We start from the raw sequence: 13,535 nt of genomic DNA on the forward strand, positions 1-13,535 counted from the left end.
GATCTTATTGTTATGATTTATTCCATCAAGCTCTCGTACAGGACTAAACATTTTTCTCAATATTTTACGCTTAAAGATGCAGATTACAATACGAGTATTTGGAGCTCCGGTGAAGTTGATCAGCCTCATTTCGCCATGGCAGTGGGTAAACTTTCCGAACATCCCTTTTTTGGCCAATATGGCGTTTTCAGATTGTTACAAGGCAGCGCTTATAGAAGTGTTATTTAGTCGTGTAGTGGAGACTGAAGCTGAATCTCGTTTTGATACAAATCGTGGCGAGATGTTTGTCAACTTGGACGAAATTCATGGATATGAAGTCTCTATCCCACCACAAACTTGACACTGAAGTTGTGCTCCTTTACATGACAGCAATAGTAGTCTTCGCAGGGTTGGCTAAGGTTCTTGCGTTACCTGGGCCATCGCATCTCTTCGGTGGCGGTGGCATCAAGTAGGGCAAAGTAAAGGGGATAGAACATTCCCAGTGAAAACACTCAAGCCATAGCCCTTAAAATGTTAGACGCGATCGTTATCTAAATGTAAATACCTCAACCGCATCGTTACGCTGACTTTTTGGAAGTTGTTTTAACGTGGCGCGTCCCAAGCGCAGTGCACAAACATTCTGGAGTTTCTTAAAGCTACATTTCTAGAGCCATCTCCAAGACAGCCGTCTGGTAGCAGGATCATCGATTGCTGGAGCCCCTCAAGTTGAATGCATCAGAGCGACCCCTACAGGGTTTGCCCTGCCACTTCAGTGATTTGTGTGTGTGCTTTCTTTACTACCTATTTAATACTTAATCGAAATCGATTGTTGTGACCTGCTTGAAGTTTTTTCACTTATCGTAAATTAGCCTGCGAAAGGCAAATCGCTTTTTTAGACAGTTATGCAAAGGCTTACAGTTGTCTAACGAGGAACTACCGCTAATATGTTTTTACTTTTTTTTATAAATATTTTAAATTTTGCCCAGTGCTTAAAACCTTTCCGTCGAAGTACTTATTTTCAAAACGAAAATGGTATTCTAGAAAAACTAATACTTCTTCCGCCATTTCTATTCGTCATATTTTCATTTTGTTTTCTTCCAACTCAACACTTCTCATTCTCGTGAGACTTTCATGATTTTGCATATCTTTTTATCATTTTCCATGCCCTCATTCATTCCAACAAGACAATATTCGGGGTTAATGCTAGTCACAGTAGCTAATTCCCATAACATTGACATTAATTGCATTCAATTGACACTGCGAGAGACATCATCAGCTGAGCAAAGTAATGTGAACACAAGCTGAGAAAAGCAAATAATTATGTGTGCATGTAAATATTAAAGTAAATTAAGTAAATTTTGTTTTCTCTTTAATACAATTTTCCAGGTAGTCAAACAAAAAAGCCGCCTGTCGGTCGAAACGACTTCCTTCCATGAACATTACGTTAAACTTCGTTTAATAATGCATAAATGTGCTTGATAGTTAACTGCACCGTTAACACTTTCACAACCAACTAATTTCTTGACACACTTTGATAATGCAGTGGCTTGATAAATTACATTTGATTGCTGCTATCATATGGATTAAGAAAAAGTAGATATAAGTGGTCGTAAATGCACGCATACATATGTATATATGTATGTGTATCGACCTTTCACAATCAAATATGCTTTTAAATACAATTACTTTCATTTTATTTTGGTAACACTTTCTTCGAAATAAAAAGTAAAACTGTAGGTAGTGTCAATTGGAAAAAATTGCGTAATCGAAAATTTGAATTGACACTCAAATACCGGATTTAGGGCCGAGAAACGAGCTTGCCATAGATTTTATTTTGAACCACATTTTAAACGATTATCTATTTTAATAATGTATATATTCCATTATACAGGGTGGCGCAAAATTAATCACCCTATGGGAAGATTTATAATTTTTGGAAATGGCGTCGTACGGCAATCATATATGACAGTTGTGAACCAGACAGCTCCCGTGTACAAACAAATTTGAACATTTTCATCACTCAACCGACGCTCACTCGCAGCTGACGTCCTTTGCTCCAATAGGAGTTAAAGGAAAAAATAATAATAATCACTTTAACTCCCTTTTGTTATCTAGCAAAGAAGTTATTCTTAAAGAAAATCGGATGCTTAATTTTGCGCCAGAATGAACTACCTTTAATTCTGGTTTCAATGAGCTATAAACTATAAAAATCCGTTGACCCCTTAACACTTTTGACAAGTTTTGATATTTTATTTATACTCATTTAGCGTTGATAATTTTTTACGGAAATATAGTTTATTCTCCTACAAAAACCATATAAATTATTAAATGCGTAACTATGTTTTCGCTGTTTTTTTTTGATGAAAATACAACTTTATTCTGAAAAAAAAATGGTTACAAGTGAATCATTGACAGTATTGCCCTTCGCTGGCTACTGCTTTTCCCCATCTTTCTGGTAGATCTCATATACCGTCGCGGTAAAACTGTTCATCTTTTGAGCCTATTCACGGATCAAACCATTTTTTGATGTCTTCATATGAATGGAACTGCTGGTCAGCTAGACCATGTGCCGTCGATCAAAACAGGTGATAATCGGACGGCGCAATATCTGGAGAATATGGCGGGGGGTGTAGGATTTCCCATTTCAATGTTTCCAGGTAGGTTTTAACGGGTTTGGCAACGTGAGGCCGAGCGTTGTCATGCTGTAGATTCACTTTTTCATGCCCTCCGCCTATTGCGGCCGCTTCTCGCGCAGTGCTCGGCTCAATTGCTTTGTTTTAATAGTTCATAATAAATAACACCAACTTGGTCCCACCAAATACATAGCATAACCTTCGCAGCGTGAATATTCGGCCAAGGCAACGACGTAGAAGTATGACCGGGCAGACAAGACTTTCTTTTCTTTGGATTGCTGTAATGAATCCATTTTTCATTACCCGTCACGATGCAATAAAAAACCCTTCCGTTTTTGCCGCTGGAACAGTTGTTCACAGGCGAAAAAACGACGTTCAGCATCCCTTGGTTTTAATTCACAAGGAACCCAAGCCCCCTGTTTCTGAATCATTCCCAAAGCATGCAATCGCTTGGAAATGGATTGGCGGGTAACTCCTAATACTGAAGCAAGCTTTTCTTTCGTTTGACATGGATCCTCATTGAGCAATGCCTCCAATTCTGCGTCTTCGAAGGCTTTTGGCCTTTGTTCACGCGGTCTGTCGTCAACATTAAAATCGCCGTCTTTGAAGCGACGGAACCAATCTCGGCACGTTGTTTCACTTAAAGCAGTATCTTCATAAACTATTTGCAGCTCTCGATGCGCTTCACCGCCGTTTTTTTCGAATGAAAGAGGAAAATCAACACTTCCCAAAAATGATGATTATTCGGCACAAAATCAGACATTTTCACAAAACCAAAAGTATCTGATACCAAAACAAAATCACTAATGTGTCGAAGCAGTTTGTTTATCATATGTCCAAGCTTGGTTTATGACGTTTAGGTTATGTTAGAATCGACTAGCACACACTGCTGGCGGCATCTATTGACAAACAGCGGGAACTTAGTTGCACACCTAATAAATTTTCAGACTTTTTGCAAATTAAAAATAAAAATTGATCAAAATTTCACGAATGTTTTGTATTTTATCTTTGAATTTTGTTGTGATAATTTAAAGTATTTAACCATTTTCGTTGATTTTTGATCATTTTTTTTGCTGATGCTGTTGGGTATTTTCTGCCATATAAAACAATGTCAAGCGTTCGTTATATGGAGGAAATCAATAAAACCGACAGCCGTCAAAAATTGTCATTCAAACCTAGTGCTTTACTATATTAGACGAAGTTCGAAAAACATACACATAAATACGATGAATTAAAATTATTAAAAATATACACATGAGTTAGAAAAATTCTTCCAAATTCTGATAGAACTGTTTACTTCTCCCAGCCCGTATTAGTTTTGAGATGTTACCAAATTCATTGGTGGCATCATAAAGGTGAGTCTGGCGAAAATGTGCTTTCATAAAATCGACTTAGAGATTGAAAGTATCATTCTGCCGTTCATGGAGGTTTTGCAGGATTTGAGCATCTGGTCGATGGCAAAATTTGCAGGCTTAAAGCTACACTAATAAGATTTAATCGGCTTATTAAAATTTTGATGTTGTCTTCCTCTCTTCATTCAACTTTATACTCTCTTCATCATGCTTTTTCTCGACCATATTCTGTGTAGAACTTTGCTTCATCAGCTCGCCCTCATACTTGAAAAGCTCAGCTGACAATCCCTCAGCCGTTGTGGCCGCGCTATTGTAATTTGTACGTGGTCATAGGCGGTTAATGGGACGTTCACTGTGTCGCCTACGATTGGGGTTTCGGAGGCCACATCTTTGTTTATTTTTCTACTGGTGCGATTCGGTACAAAGGAGATGTGCTTCCTCCATAATTTAAGTATGCTTTGCATATCACTGAGATATTCTTACTGGAATTCGGACCGGCCTTGAATCCTCTTCTAAGTCGCCGAACTTTCACTTAGATTTTTCTTGCGTCTTTTCTGCTAGAAAACCAACAAAACTCTCGTATTCAAATCTGCTGCCGCACATTTATACTTTTGAAAAAGATACTCACTTTACTCTTGAAATGTGAATATTTAATTTCGGCGAAGATTTTGATGATTGACCAGGCTTAAAACTCAATTTTTTTAAAAGTAGGTTCTCTGTTGATTGATTTGAGTTGCAGCCCAACTTTTGCATATTTACGCGCTCTGGCGTGTCTTCGAAGTACTCAAACAGTTTGTTGTTCGTCAGAATTATATGGTTACATAAAATTAAATATTAGAAAGTAACAATGTTCATATTTCGCCATTTTTTTTAATATACTCGTATATTAGGTTCATAAACGCCAATACTTAGTTCGGGCATAAATCCTTCTATGGCATTGAACTTGAACTAATTAGTGTGGTGTACCTTCCGCTCCATACACTCATAATTAAAACTAAGGCAATTGAATAAAATTTGAAAAAAAACAACAGAAATACATTTTACGTAGACAAAAAAAACAAAATGAGCTTTAGAGTTCATCTTTTGTTAACTACGCATGCGTAAAAACTCCCACGAACCGGAAAACAGAAACAATAGCGATGAAAGACAACAAAAGGAAATACAATTTGTTTTATTTCTTTAGAATTCAACAAAAAATTCGTACGAATATGGATTTTTTTGTATTTATATCCCTTCATGCACGTACACAGTGGCGCTAAAAATAATAGCTGCGCGACATATTGCAAAGTTTTATTAATTTATTTGTTTTTTTTTTTTTTTACAAAAATATATTTAGCTAATAATTAAAAAAAAAAACACATTTTCTTCAGTTTTACAAAATTTCGAAGTTTGCTAAATGCAAGGAAACACCCTTAATCAAAAATAAAAATCGAAATTTAACTCTGCCTTAGACTTATACAATAGTATACTTAAATTGAATGGGCTACAAAATTTGATACATAATCAAAGCTATTCTAAAAATTCCGTCTAAAAATTTTGAAATTTTGATGAAAATTTGTTGATTTTTTTTTATTTTGTACAACGCTTGAAACTTTGAGTTATATGGCTTTTGTTGTATTATGAATTATGGATTTTAAATTGAAAAAAAAATAATGAGAATTCAAATTTATTGGGATTCCTTATTATTTGTGTATAGAATCATTCAAGATAATACAGACTTCGATTTCTATCATCAAAAAGTCGTTTATCATGGCGCGATAGTGTTCGCAATTCACTGTTACATTCGCGCCAGCCTCATCTTTGAAAAAATGTGAGCCAATGATTCCTCCAACCCATAAGCCGCACCAAACAGTTGTTTTCAATGGATGTAATGACTTCGGATTGCTCTTCAGCCAAACTACGGCTATTATTTCTTATTGACGTAGCCATTAAGCCAAAAATGGATGTTATCGCTGAACACCGCAACGTTGCCCTGAGGGTTAGGTTAGGTTAGGTAGTGATGGTTGTCCAGAGAGTGGGCCCACTTGGACGAAAGAAGTGTGGTTCATCCTTTGTGATATCATTGCAAGAGGGTAAAAAGAGGTGATGGAAAAAAGGACGAAAGGGAAAGGGATGGGGAGGGTTGAATGTTTATGGACTATGAACGGTGACTAGTCTGCGGGTGTGTTAACCTCTTTATACTGCTGATGAAGTTCATCAGATTTTTGTTATCAAGACCTGCTATATCAGCAGGCGCAGAAAAGAAGTGAGAACCAAGATGCTTGAATCTTAGTCCCGCGAGGAGCAGGTGCTGAGATGATTCCATCTCATCCTCCATAAAGCTGACGCAAAAAGGACTCGAAATAATTCCGTGTCTCACGGCATGTATACCCCGCGGACAGTGCCCCGTGAGGATGCCCACGAAATTTGAGAGATGAGACTTTGTCATCCTCAGAATATCCCTCGAACGCCTCCTATCAAAACGTGGCCAGAAAGACTTCGCGATCTTACACGTTCGTGTACTTGCCCAGCGTTCGCTGAGTTGGTGCAAGGTCCGTAGTTCTAGGAGTAGAGCGCAGGTTGTCAAAAGGATCCCGATCCTCTCCTTTCGCGGGCACACTACCTCACAGGTCCCTTGTCTGGTCAGCTCGTTGACTTCGCAGTTTCCAGCAATTTCACTGTGACCAAGTACCCAGATTATCTTTATATCGAAGAATTCTGATGCAATCAAGAAAGAGAAAAGACATTCTCTGACCAGTTTCGAATGCACCATAATAGAGCGTAGGGCCCTAATTGCCGCTTGGCTATCGGAGTAAATATTTACCTTCCTAACAGTTATTACGCAAGTAAGTAGCCTCCGCTTGGAACACACTGCAGTGATCCGGTAGCCTGAATTTGAGTTTGATGGGGAGCTCTTTGCAGAATACTCCTCCTCCAACCCTACCGTCCAGTTTCGAGCCATCCGTGAACAGGTTAACTAGGCCCTGTCCCCAAGTGTTGCCCCCGGTCCACTCCTCCCTTGGTGGAATTTGGGTGGAGAAAGTTCCGCTTGGACTAAACGAGGGCACACACTGATCCGTCGACGAGGGGATAAACTCAAAGTTTCTGAGGATGCTTGAGTGCCCATAAGTGAGATTGAGCTTATAGCTCAAGCCCTGAGGGTGCGACGAACAGTTTTCACAGAGCGTAATGCAATTAAACGATTTGTAAACGTTGTTGGGACGTAAGTCTTTCCTTGATGAAATGTCAATGAATACTGAACAAAATGTACTCATGTATGTATTTATTTAAGCACTCATTTATTTTAGCAACAGTCAAAAAACTCTATTGAAAAAAGTATATTACTTCCAATCAGATCACCCTTAGCATTTGTGGTTGCGGAATAGCAAGACCATACGAGCTCTTAATACTCACTAACTATACTTATTTACTTATATGGCCTGATCAAGGATCACAACCCGTTACCGGGTTAAAGTCGACCGCAACAAGTCCCGCCAGGCGTCTCTGCTTTGCGCGCACCTTCTCCAATTTGTTACACCAAGCGGTGATAGGGTTCCCTCGACTTGGTTCTTCCATCGGATTCATGGTCTTCCCCTACGTTGTTGTCCCCTAACTTGTCCTCTGAATGCCTTCTTTATTGGAGTTTCTGCAACCATACTTTCGAGGTGGCTTAGCCAGCGCAAGCACTGAATATTGATGCCGAATATTGGATCGAAAATATTCTGAAGTATCTTTCTTTCGGATTCGCCAAGAGAGGTTGCACCAATCTGCGACACAATCTATGCTTTAGCGCCATAGAGTAGCACGGGTAACATGAGCGTCTTGTAGAGTGTTAGTTTTGTCGGGTGAGAGAGGCCTCTGCTACATAATGGATTACTGAGACCATGGAAACATCTATTAGCAAGCCTGATTCATCAGTTCATCTCCAGGCAATTTCAAAAGCATAGTTGTGCGCTGAAATGCTGAATCCATAACGCAGCATATACTTCGTCTTACTCACGTTAACTGCCCGACTCACTCTAGCGAAAAATACTGCGGTAACATCCGGGGCCGCCGTAGCCGAATGGGTTGGTGCGTGACTACCATTCGGTATTCAGAGAGAACGTAGGTTCGAATCTCGGTGAGAGACCAGAAATGAAGAAACAGTTTTTTCTAATAGCGGTCGCCCCTCAGCAGGCATAGCAAACCTTCGAGTGTATTTCTACCATGAAAAAGCGCCTCATAAAAAATATTTGCCATTCAAAGTCGGCTTGACACTGTAGGCCCCTCCATTTGTGGAACAACATCAAGACGCACGTCACAAATAGGAGCAAGAGCCAATTCAGCCAATTATATTATATATAGATATAACATCTTGCTTACAGTGCCCTATGATGTGAACACCATCAGCATATACAAGGAGCTGGACACTTTTGGTGAAAATAGTGCCATTTGATGAACACCAGCTCGCTGCAGTACCCCTTCCACGAAGAAGTTGAAGAGGTCGTACGATAGTGGATATACCAGAAAAAAAAGAATTATATTATACCTGGATTGCTCTCAGTCTAAAGCTGTTTTACAATCCTCTCAGATTACCAAGACTTCTTGACTGAAGAACCCAATTATTGTTTAGTTTAAAATTCTTCACCAGATGTACCTAAAAGTGGTCTAATTATTATCAATTGCCTTTACGCCATGCCTAGGGCACATAGTGGAGCATTAAAAGATTTCCATTGCTGTCGATTTCTCGCTATTGCTTTAGCTGGTTCCCAGATAAAGAACTATCAACTGTTAGATACTCGGAGTCGATAGATCTGCGCCAAGATAATGTGGGCTATCCTAGTTTTCCCACAAGCTTTGAGTGTTACATTTTAATGCCAACCTATTGAGAAAATATTTCAGCTTTGGAAGCATGTGCCGCAGCTATCGTCACTGCCTTTCACTAACTTGAGTCACGACATATTTTTCAACGAATCTACCTCTAGGCACTTTTAACAACAACAAAAACACACTCCTATTAATTTTATGATATAAGAAAAAAGTAAATGTTGTCATTTTATTCACTGGATTGTCATTTTATTTTTTAGCATTTCACACCAAAATCATACAACGCGTAGCATCATGACCTTCTACTGGTGGTCACATTGGTTCTGGATAACAACTCTGAGCGGTGAGTATAATCATAATATGCGATTATATATATTTTTTCTTATTTTTTCTACGATACCTTTAGCTATCCTTTTGAGCATAACAATCGTGCAGACATATCCAAGTCAAGAGATTTCCTTAAAGTACAATCAAAACAGCAAGTCCGTGAAGGATACAGTTACGAAGCTACATCAGACGACGGCATCCACAGAGTGGTCCACCACGACGACAGCGGCGACAACAACAACCACTACTCCCCGACAGAGCACAGAAGAGAACGCAATTGTGGAACCTTTGCCACAACAAAGCCAAAAAGATGATGCGAAAGGTAGCGATGAAGACCTGTCGTCGGAGAAAGTTGACAGTAGCGCAGTGGTACAGATCGACAGCGAAACAGAGCAAAAGACTGCTGCGGAACAGGAAAACGTGGTAGAAAATGAGAACACACCCAGCACGAAGCAGTTTGAATATAAAAGATCTGCTGAAAGTTTCAATAAAACCTTAGACGATGTTAAAGACGATGATATGGCCGTTGAGGAGCCAAAAGTTGCTGCAGTCGTAGTTGAGCAGAGATCGGCAGCGGTAGAGGAAGGCACATTAAAGCTGAAACGTGATGATACAGAAATGAGTAACTATACGAACTTCAGTCGGACTTCCGTCGAGGCGGGGTGAGTATTTAGTATTTAGTAAAAGTGTTAACAGTACTTCAATTCGTATTTGTTTTTAGGTCTAATGCAACTTGCATGAGCTGCAACACTACAACTCACGAGTCCAATAGTACTACAGCAGCCACCCACACCTTACAGGCGCCCAAACCGGGAAGCATACCCACAAGCAGCTCAACAGCGTCACCAGTGACGCCCAAATCACGCTTAGACACCATGCACTCCGAGACTTTGGAGTGGTTGAATGCGATGGCTGCAGCTGCAGCACTACCAGCGCCCAAGCTGCTTACCAATGCGCCGCAATCAGATGAAATCGATCGTGAGATGGTAGGTGCCACAACAGAGTCGGCGACGGCAGAACAACGCGTGCCCTTTACACTGGAGAATGTCAACAAGGAGGAGGAACTGCGACGCGCCGAAAATGAACATCGATCACGCAAATCGAAAGTGCTATCGGCGGAATATAAGCACATCAATCGCTTCATCAACTTCTCAGCCGATTCGAAAAGCCTGCTGACGCGCAGCGCATCAACGGCACCCAATGATTTCGGCGGTGTCGAAGAGGGTAATATCTCCTCGGAGGCGTTATCGATACAGGTGAGCAAGATCACCATGAAAAATGTGATGAAGCAAACTTACAACTAAAAAATAAATATATATTTTTTTGTTTTTCATTTTGTTAATGAACGCAGCGCACCTACTTTCTGGACGCCGGTGCCATTTCCGCCATTTGCTTCACCATTTTCGGTGTATGCTGCACGGTTGGCACGATTGGCATAGTGCTCTATCGGCGTAGATACCTCAATAAACCGCAAGCGCTCAGTGAGCCTGACTCGAGTGTCTACATCGATGATAGCACGATGCGTGTAAGTGTAAGGAATCGTTTAAGCAGGCTATGAGTTTATAAAGGCTGCGTAAATAAAGTTAATTTCTTTTGATGATTTGCAGGATAATTCCGATGAGATGTACAGTTTGGATAATGACTCATTTCTCAATTCGCTGGAGGCGATGACAATACAAAACTACTGGACCGATACCGTTAAACATACAAAGCTTTAATTTCGTTTACAATGGAATATACCTAATATATACATACATACTTACATACATACGGCCAACACATGCATATATAATTAGATAAACACATATACATACATATGTATATTAGGGTGGATCACTTTGTATGAAATGATTTTTACGACGCTGTGCCAAGCAGATTTGAATAATACATAAAATTCTATGAAAAAAGCATAAAACTAAAATAATAAGAAAATTTTATTTAAAAATTTTTAATTTAGTTTAATTTTAATAAATAAAATAATTTAAAAAAAAATTAAATACATTTTTACTTAAAATTATATGAAAAATTTAAATTTCTTTTTTCATTTTAAATATATTTTTTTAATAAAAATTTAATTGAATTAAAAATATTAAATAAAATGAAAAAAAAATTCTTAAATAAATTTTTGCATCAAATTATATGAAAAAGCTAAAAATTAAAATTAATTTTTTTTAATGTCGACGTCGTACCAGAAAATTCGGATTCAACATAAAACTCTATGAAAAACGCATAAAATTAAAATGATAAAAACAATGTACAATTTACAGATTTTTTAAATTAATTTAATTTTTAAAAATAAAATAATAATAAATTTACTTAAATTAATATAATAAAATTTGATAAAATTTTTAAATAAATGTTTACTTAAAATTATATGAAAAATTTTAATAAAACAAATTTTATTTAAAATTAAAAAAAATTATTAAAATTTTTCCTATAATTTTGAGTAATTATTTATTTAAAGATTTTATCAAAATTTTATTTTATTTAAAATTAAAAAAAAAAATATTAAAAATTAAATTGAATTAAAAATATTAAACATTTTTTAAAATAAATGTTCACATAACATTTTTTTTATTTTTTTTAATAATTTGTTTTTTTTATTTTTTAAATAATTTGTTACTTAAAATTATGTCGGAAAAGTCTAAAATTAAAATTATAAAGAAATTATATTTAAAAGTTTTTAATTTATTAAATTATTTAATTTATTAGAAAATTTTATTAAAAATAAAAAAAAAAATTTCGAATAAATTTTTACTTAAAATTGGATGAAAAGAACATAAAATTAAAATGGTACAAACTTTTTTTTTAATTTTTTTAATTTCTTGTTTTCTTTTGCTTTTGGTTTTAATTTATATACAAATTTTTTGATTAAAAATAAATTGAATTAAAAATTAAAAAAAAAAAATTATAATTTTTTTCATAAAATTATATAAGAAAAGTCTAAAATTAAAATAATAAAGAAATTATATTTACAAATTTTTAATTTATTAAAATACTTAATTTATTAGAAAATTTTAAATAAATTTAAAAAAAATTTTCGAATAAATTTTAACTTAAAATTGGATGAAAAAACCCTCAAAATAAGATGGTACAAACATTTATTTTTTTTTTTTTGTTTTCTTTTGCTTTTTGTTTTCTTTTATATACAAAGTTTTGATTAAAAATAAATTGAAAAATAAAATTAAAAAAAAAATTTAAATAATTTTTTTCATAAAATGATATGAAAAAGGCTAAAATTAAAATGGCAAAAACATTTTTTTCAATTTATTTTTATGATTTTTTTTTTAATTTTTTAACTTTTATTCTTCTTTATTTGCTATTCGTAATCGAATGTAAGCGATTATACAATTTAAAAGTAACACCATTTTTTGTTTAAATTTTTTTTTCCGATTACGAATAGCAAATAAAAAGGAGGAAACTTTTATTAAATAAAACTTTTTTTATTAAAATGAAATTAAATTAAAAATTGAAATAAAATTTTAAAAATAGTTCAAATAAATTTGTTTAAATTCAAATTAAATTATATTTCTTTTCTGTTTTTTGTAAGTTTTAGCTTCATTAATATAAAAAAAAATAACATACAGTCAATTTTCCTATTAGGATATTAAAAAAATGCCTATAAATTGCTTTGCAGCGCCATCAAGAGGTTCCTTATAGAAAAAATATGTATCAAAAATAAATTTTTCGCTCTAAAATATTCTTCTTCTTCTTAATTGGCGCGATAACCGCTTACGCGATTTTAGCCGAGTTTAACAAAGCGCGCCAGTCGTTTCTTTCTCGTGCTAACCGGCGCCAGTTGGACACACCAAGTGAAGCACTAAAATATTAGCTATTATAAATTTGTATTAAAAAAATAACATTCATAATACTTTCGCCAATACGAATTTTCAACTATTAATAGCGATAGCTTCTTTTCAGATTTGAGACGCTCGAGATTTTCTGATCTGATGTGCTTTTTCTTAGAATTTTTTTCTAGAATTCGAGTCTGCTAGGAACGATGTCGCAAAAATGGTCCGCCCTAATGTATGCACATAATTGCGTACATAATATAAATATTAGAAAATTAGTATAAAACCAAAACAATGCATGTTTGAAGAATTATAATTAAATTAGTTTGCGTCTACTAAACTCAAATTAACATAATCATTAAGTTTAAATATTTAGCTGTTAATAATGTGATTGAGATTCAGAGAGGCGGGAGCCTAAAATTTTATACATATATATATATATATTTATTCTATGTTTGTTACTTAAATGGCATTTCCTTAGAAATATTCGATTTAAAGTTAAGTCTCTTCGTTATTTTTTAGCCTCTGTCAATATTTGCACTTAGTAGCATTTATTAAATTCTTTTTTTATTTTATTTTACTTCGGACAGATGATGCTCAACGTTGCTTATGGCTGGCACAAAACATGAAAATCACAGATAATACAAGTATTTACATTTATTTGCATT

The 13,535-nt window shown here is 35.6% G+C and overlaps 1 protein-coding gene across 6 annotated transcripts in view; it reads left to right on the forward strand.

The window, feature by feature from the left end:
• The window catches only part of LOC129238686 (mucin-5AC), a 109,754-nt gene extending 98,777 nt beyond the window's left edge, over positions 1-10,977 (forward strand). For 4 of the 6 annotated variants that reach the window (XM_054873799.1, XM_054873801.1, XM_054873798.1 and 1 more), the window contains exons 4-8: positions 9,010-9,092; positions 9,156-9,738; positions 9,798-10,332; positions 10,428-10,601; positions 10,660-10,977. In XM_054873799.1, coding sequence (XP_054729774.1) covers positions 9,044-9,092; positions 9,156-9,738; positions 9,798-10,332; positions 10,428-10,601; positions 10,660-10,794 — 1,476 coding nt within the window. In that variant the 5' untranslated portion in view covers positions 9,010-9,043 and the 3' untranslated portion in view covers positions 10,795-10,977. Of the gene's footprint in view, positions 1-9,009; positions 9,093-9,155; positions 9,739-9,797; positions 10,333-10,427; positions 10,608-10,659 lie in introns of all 6 variants that reach the window. The other 2 variants (XM_054873802.1, XM_054873803.1) reach the window with 2 other exon arrangements.
• The last annotated feature ends 2,558 nt before the right edge of the window (positions 10,978-13,535 follow it).

Source organism: Anastrepha obliqua, chromosome 2 (genome assembly GCF_027943255.1).
Source record: "Anastrepha obliqua isolate idAnaObli1 chromosome 2, idAnaObli1_1.0, whole genome shotgun sequence".
NCBI classification, from domain to species: Eukaryota; Metazoa; Arthropoda; class Insecta; order Diptera; family Tephritidae; genus Anastrepha; species Anastrepha obliqua.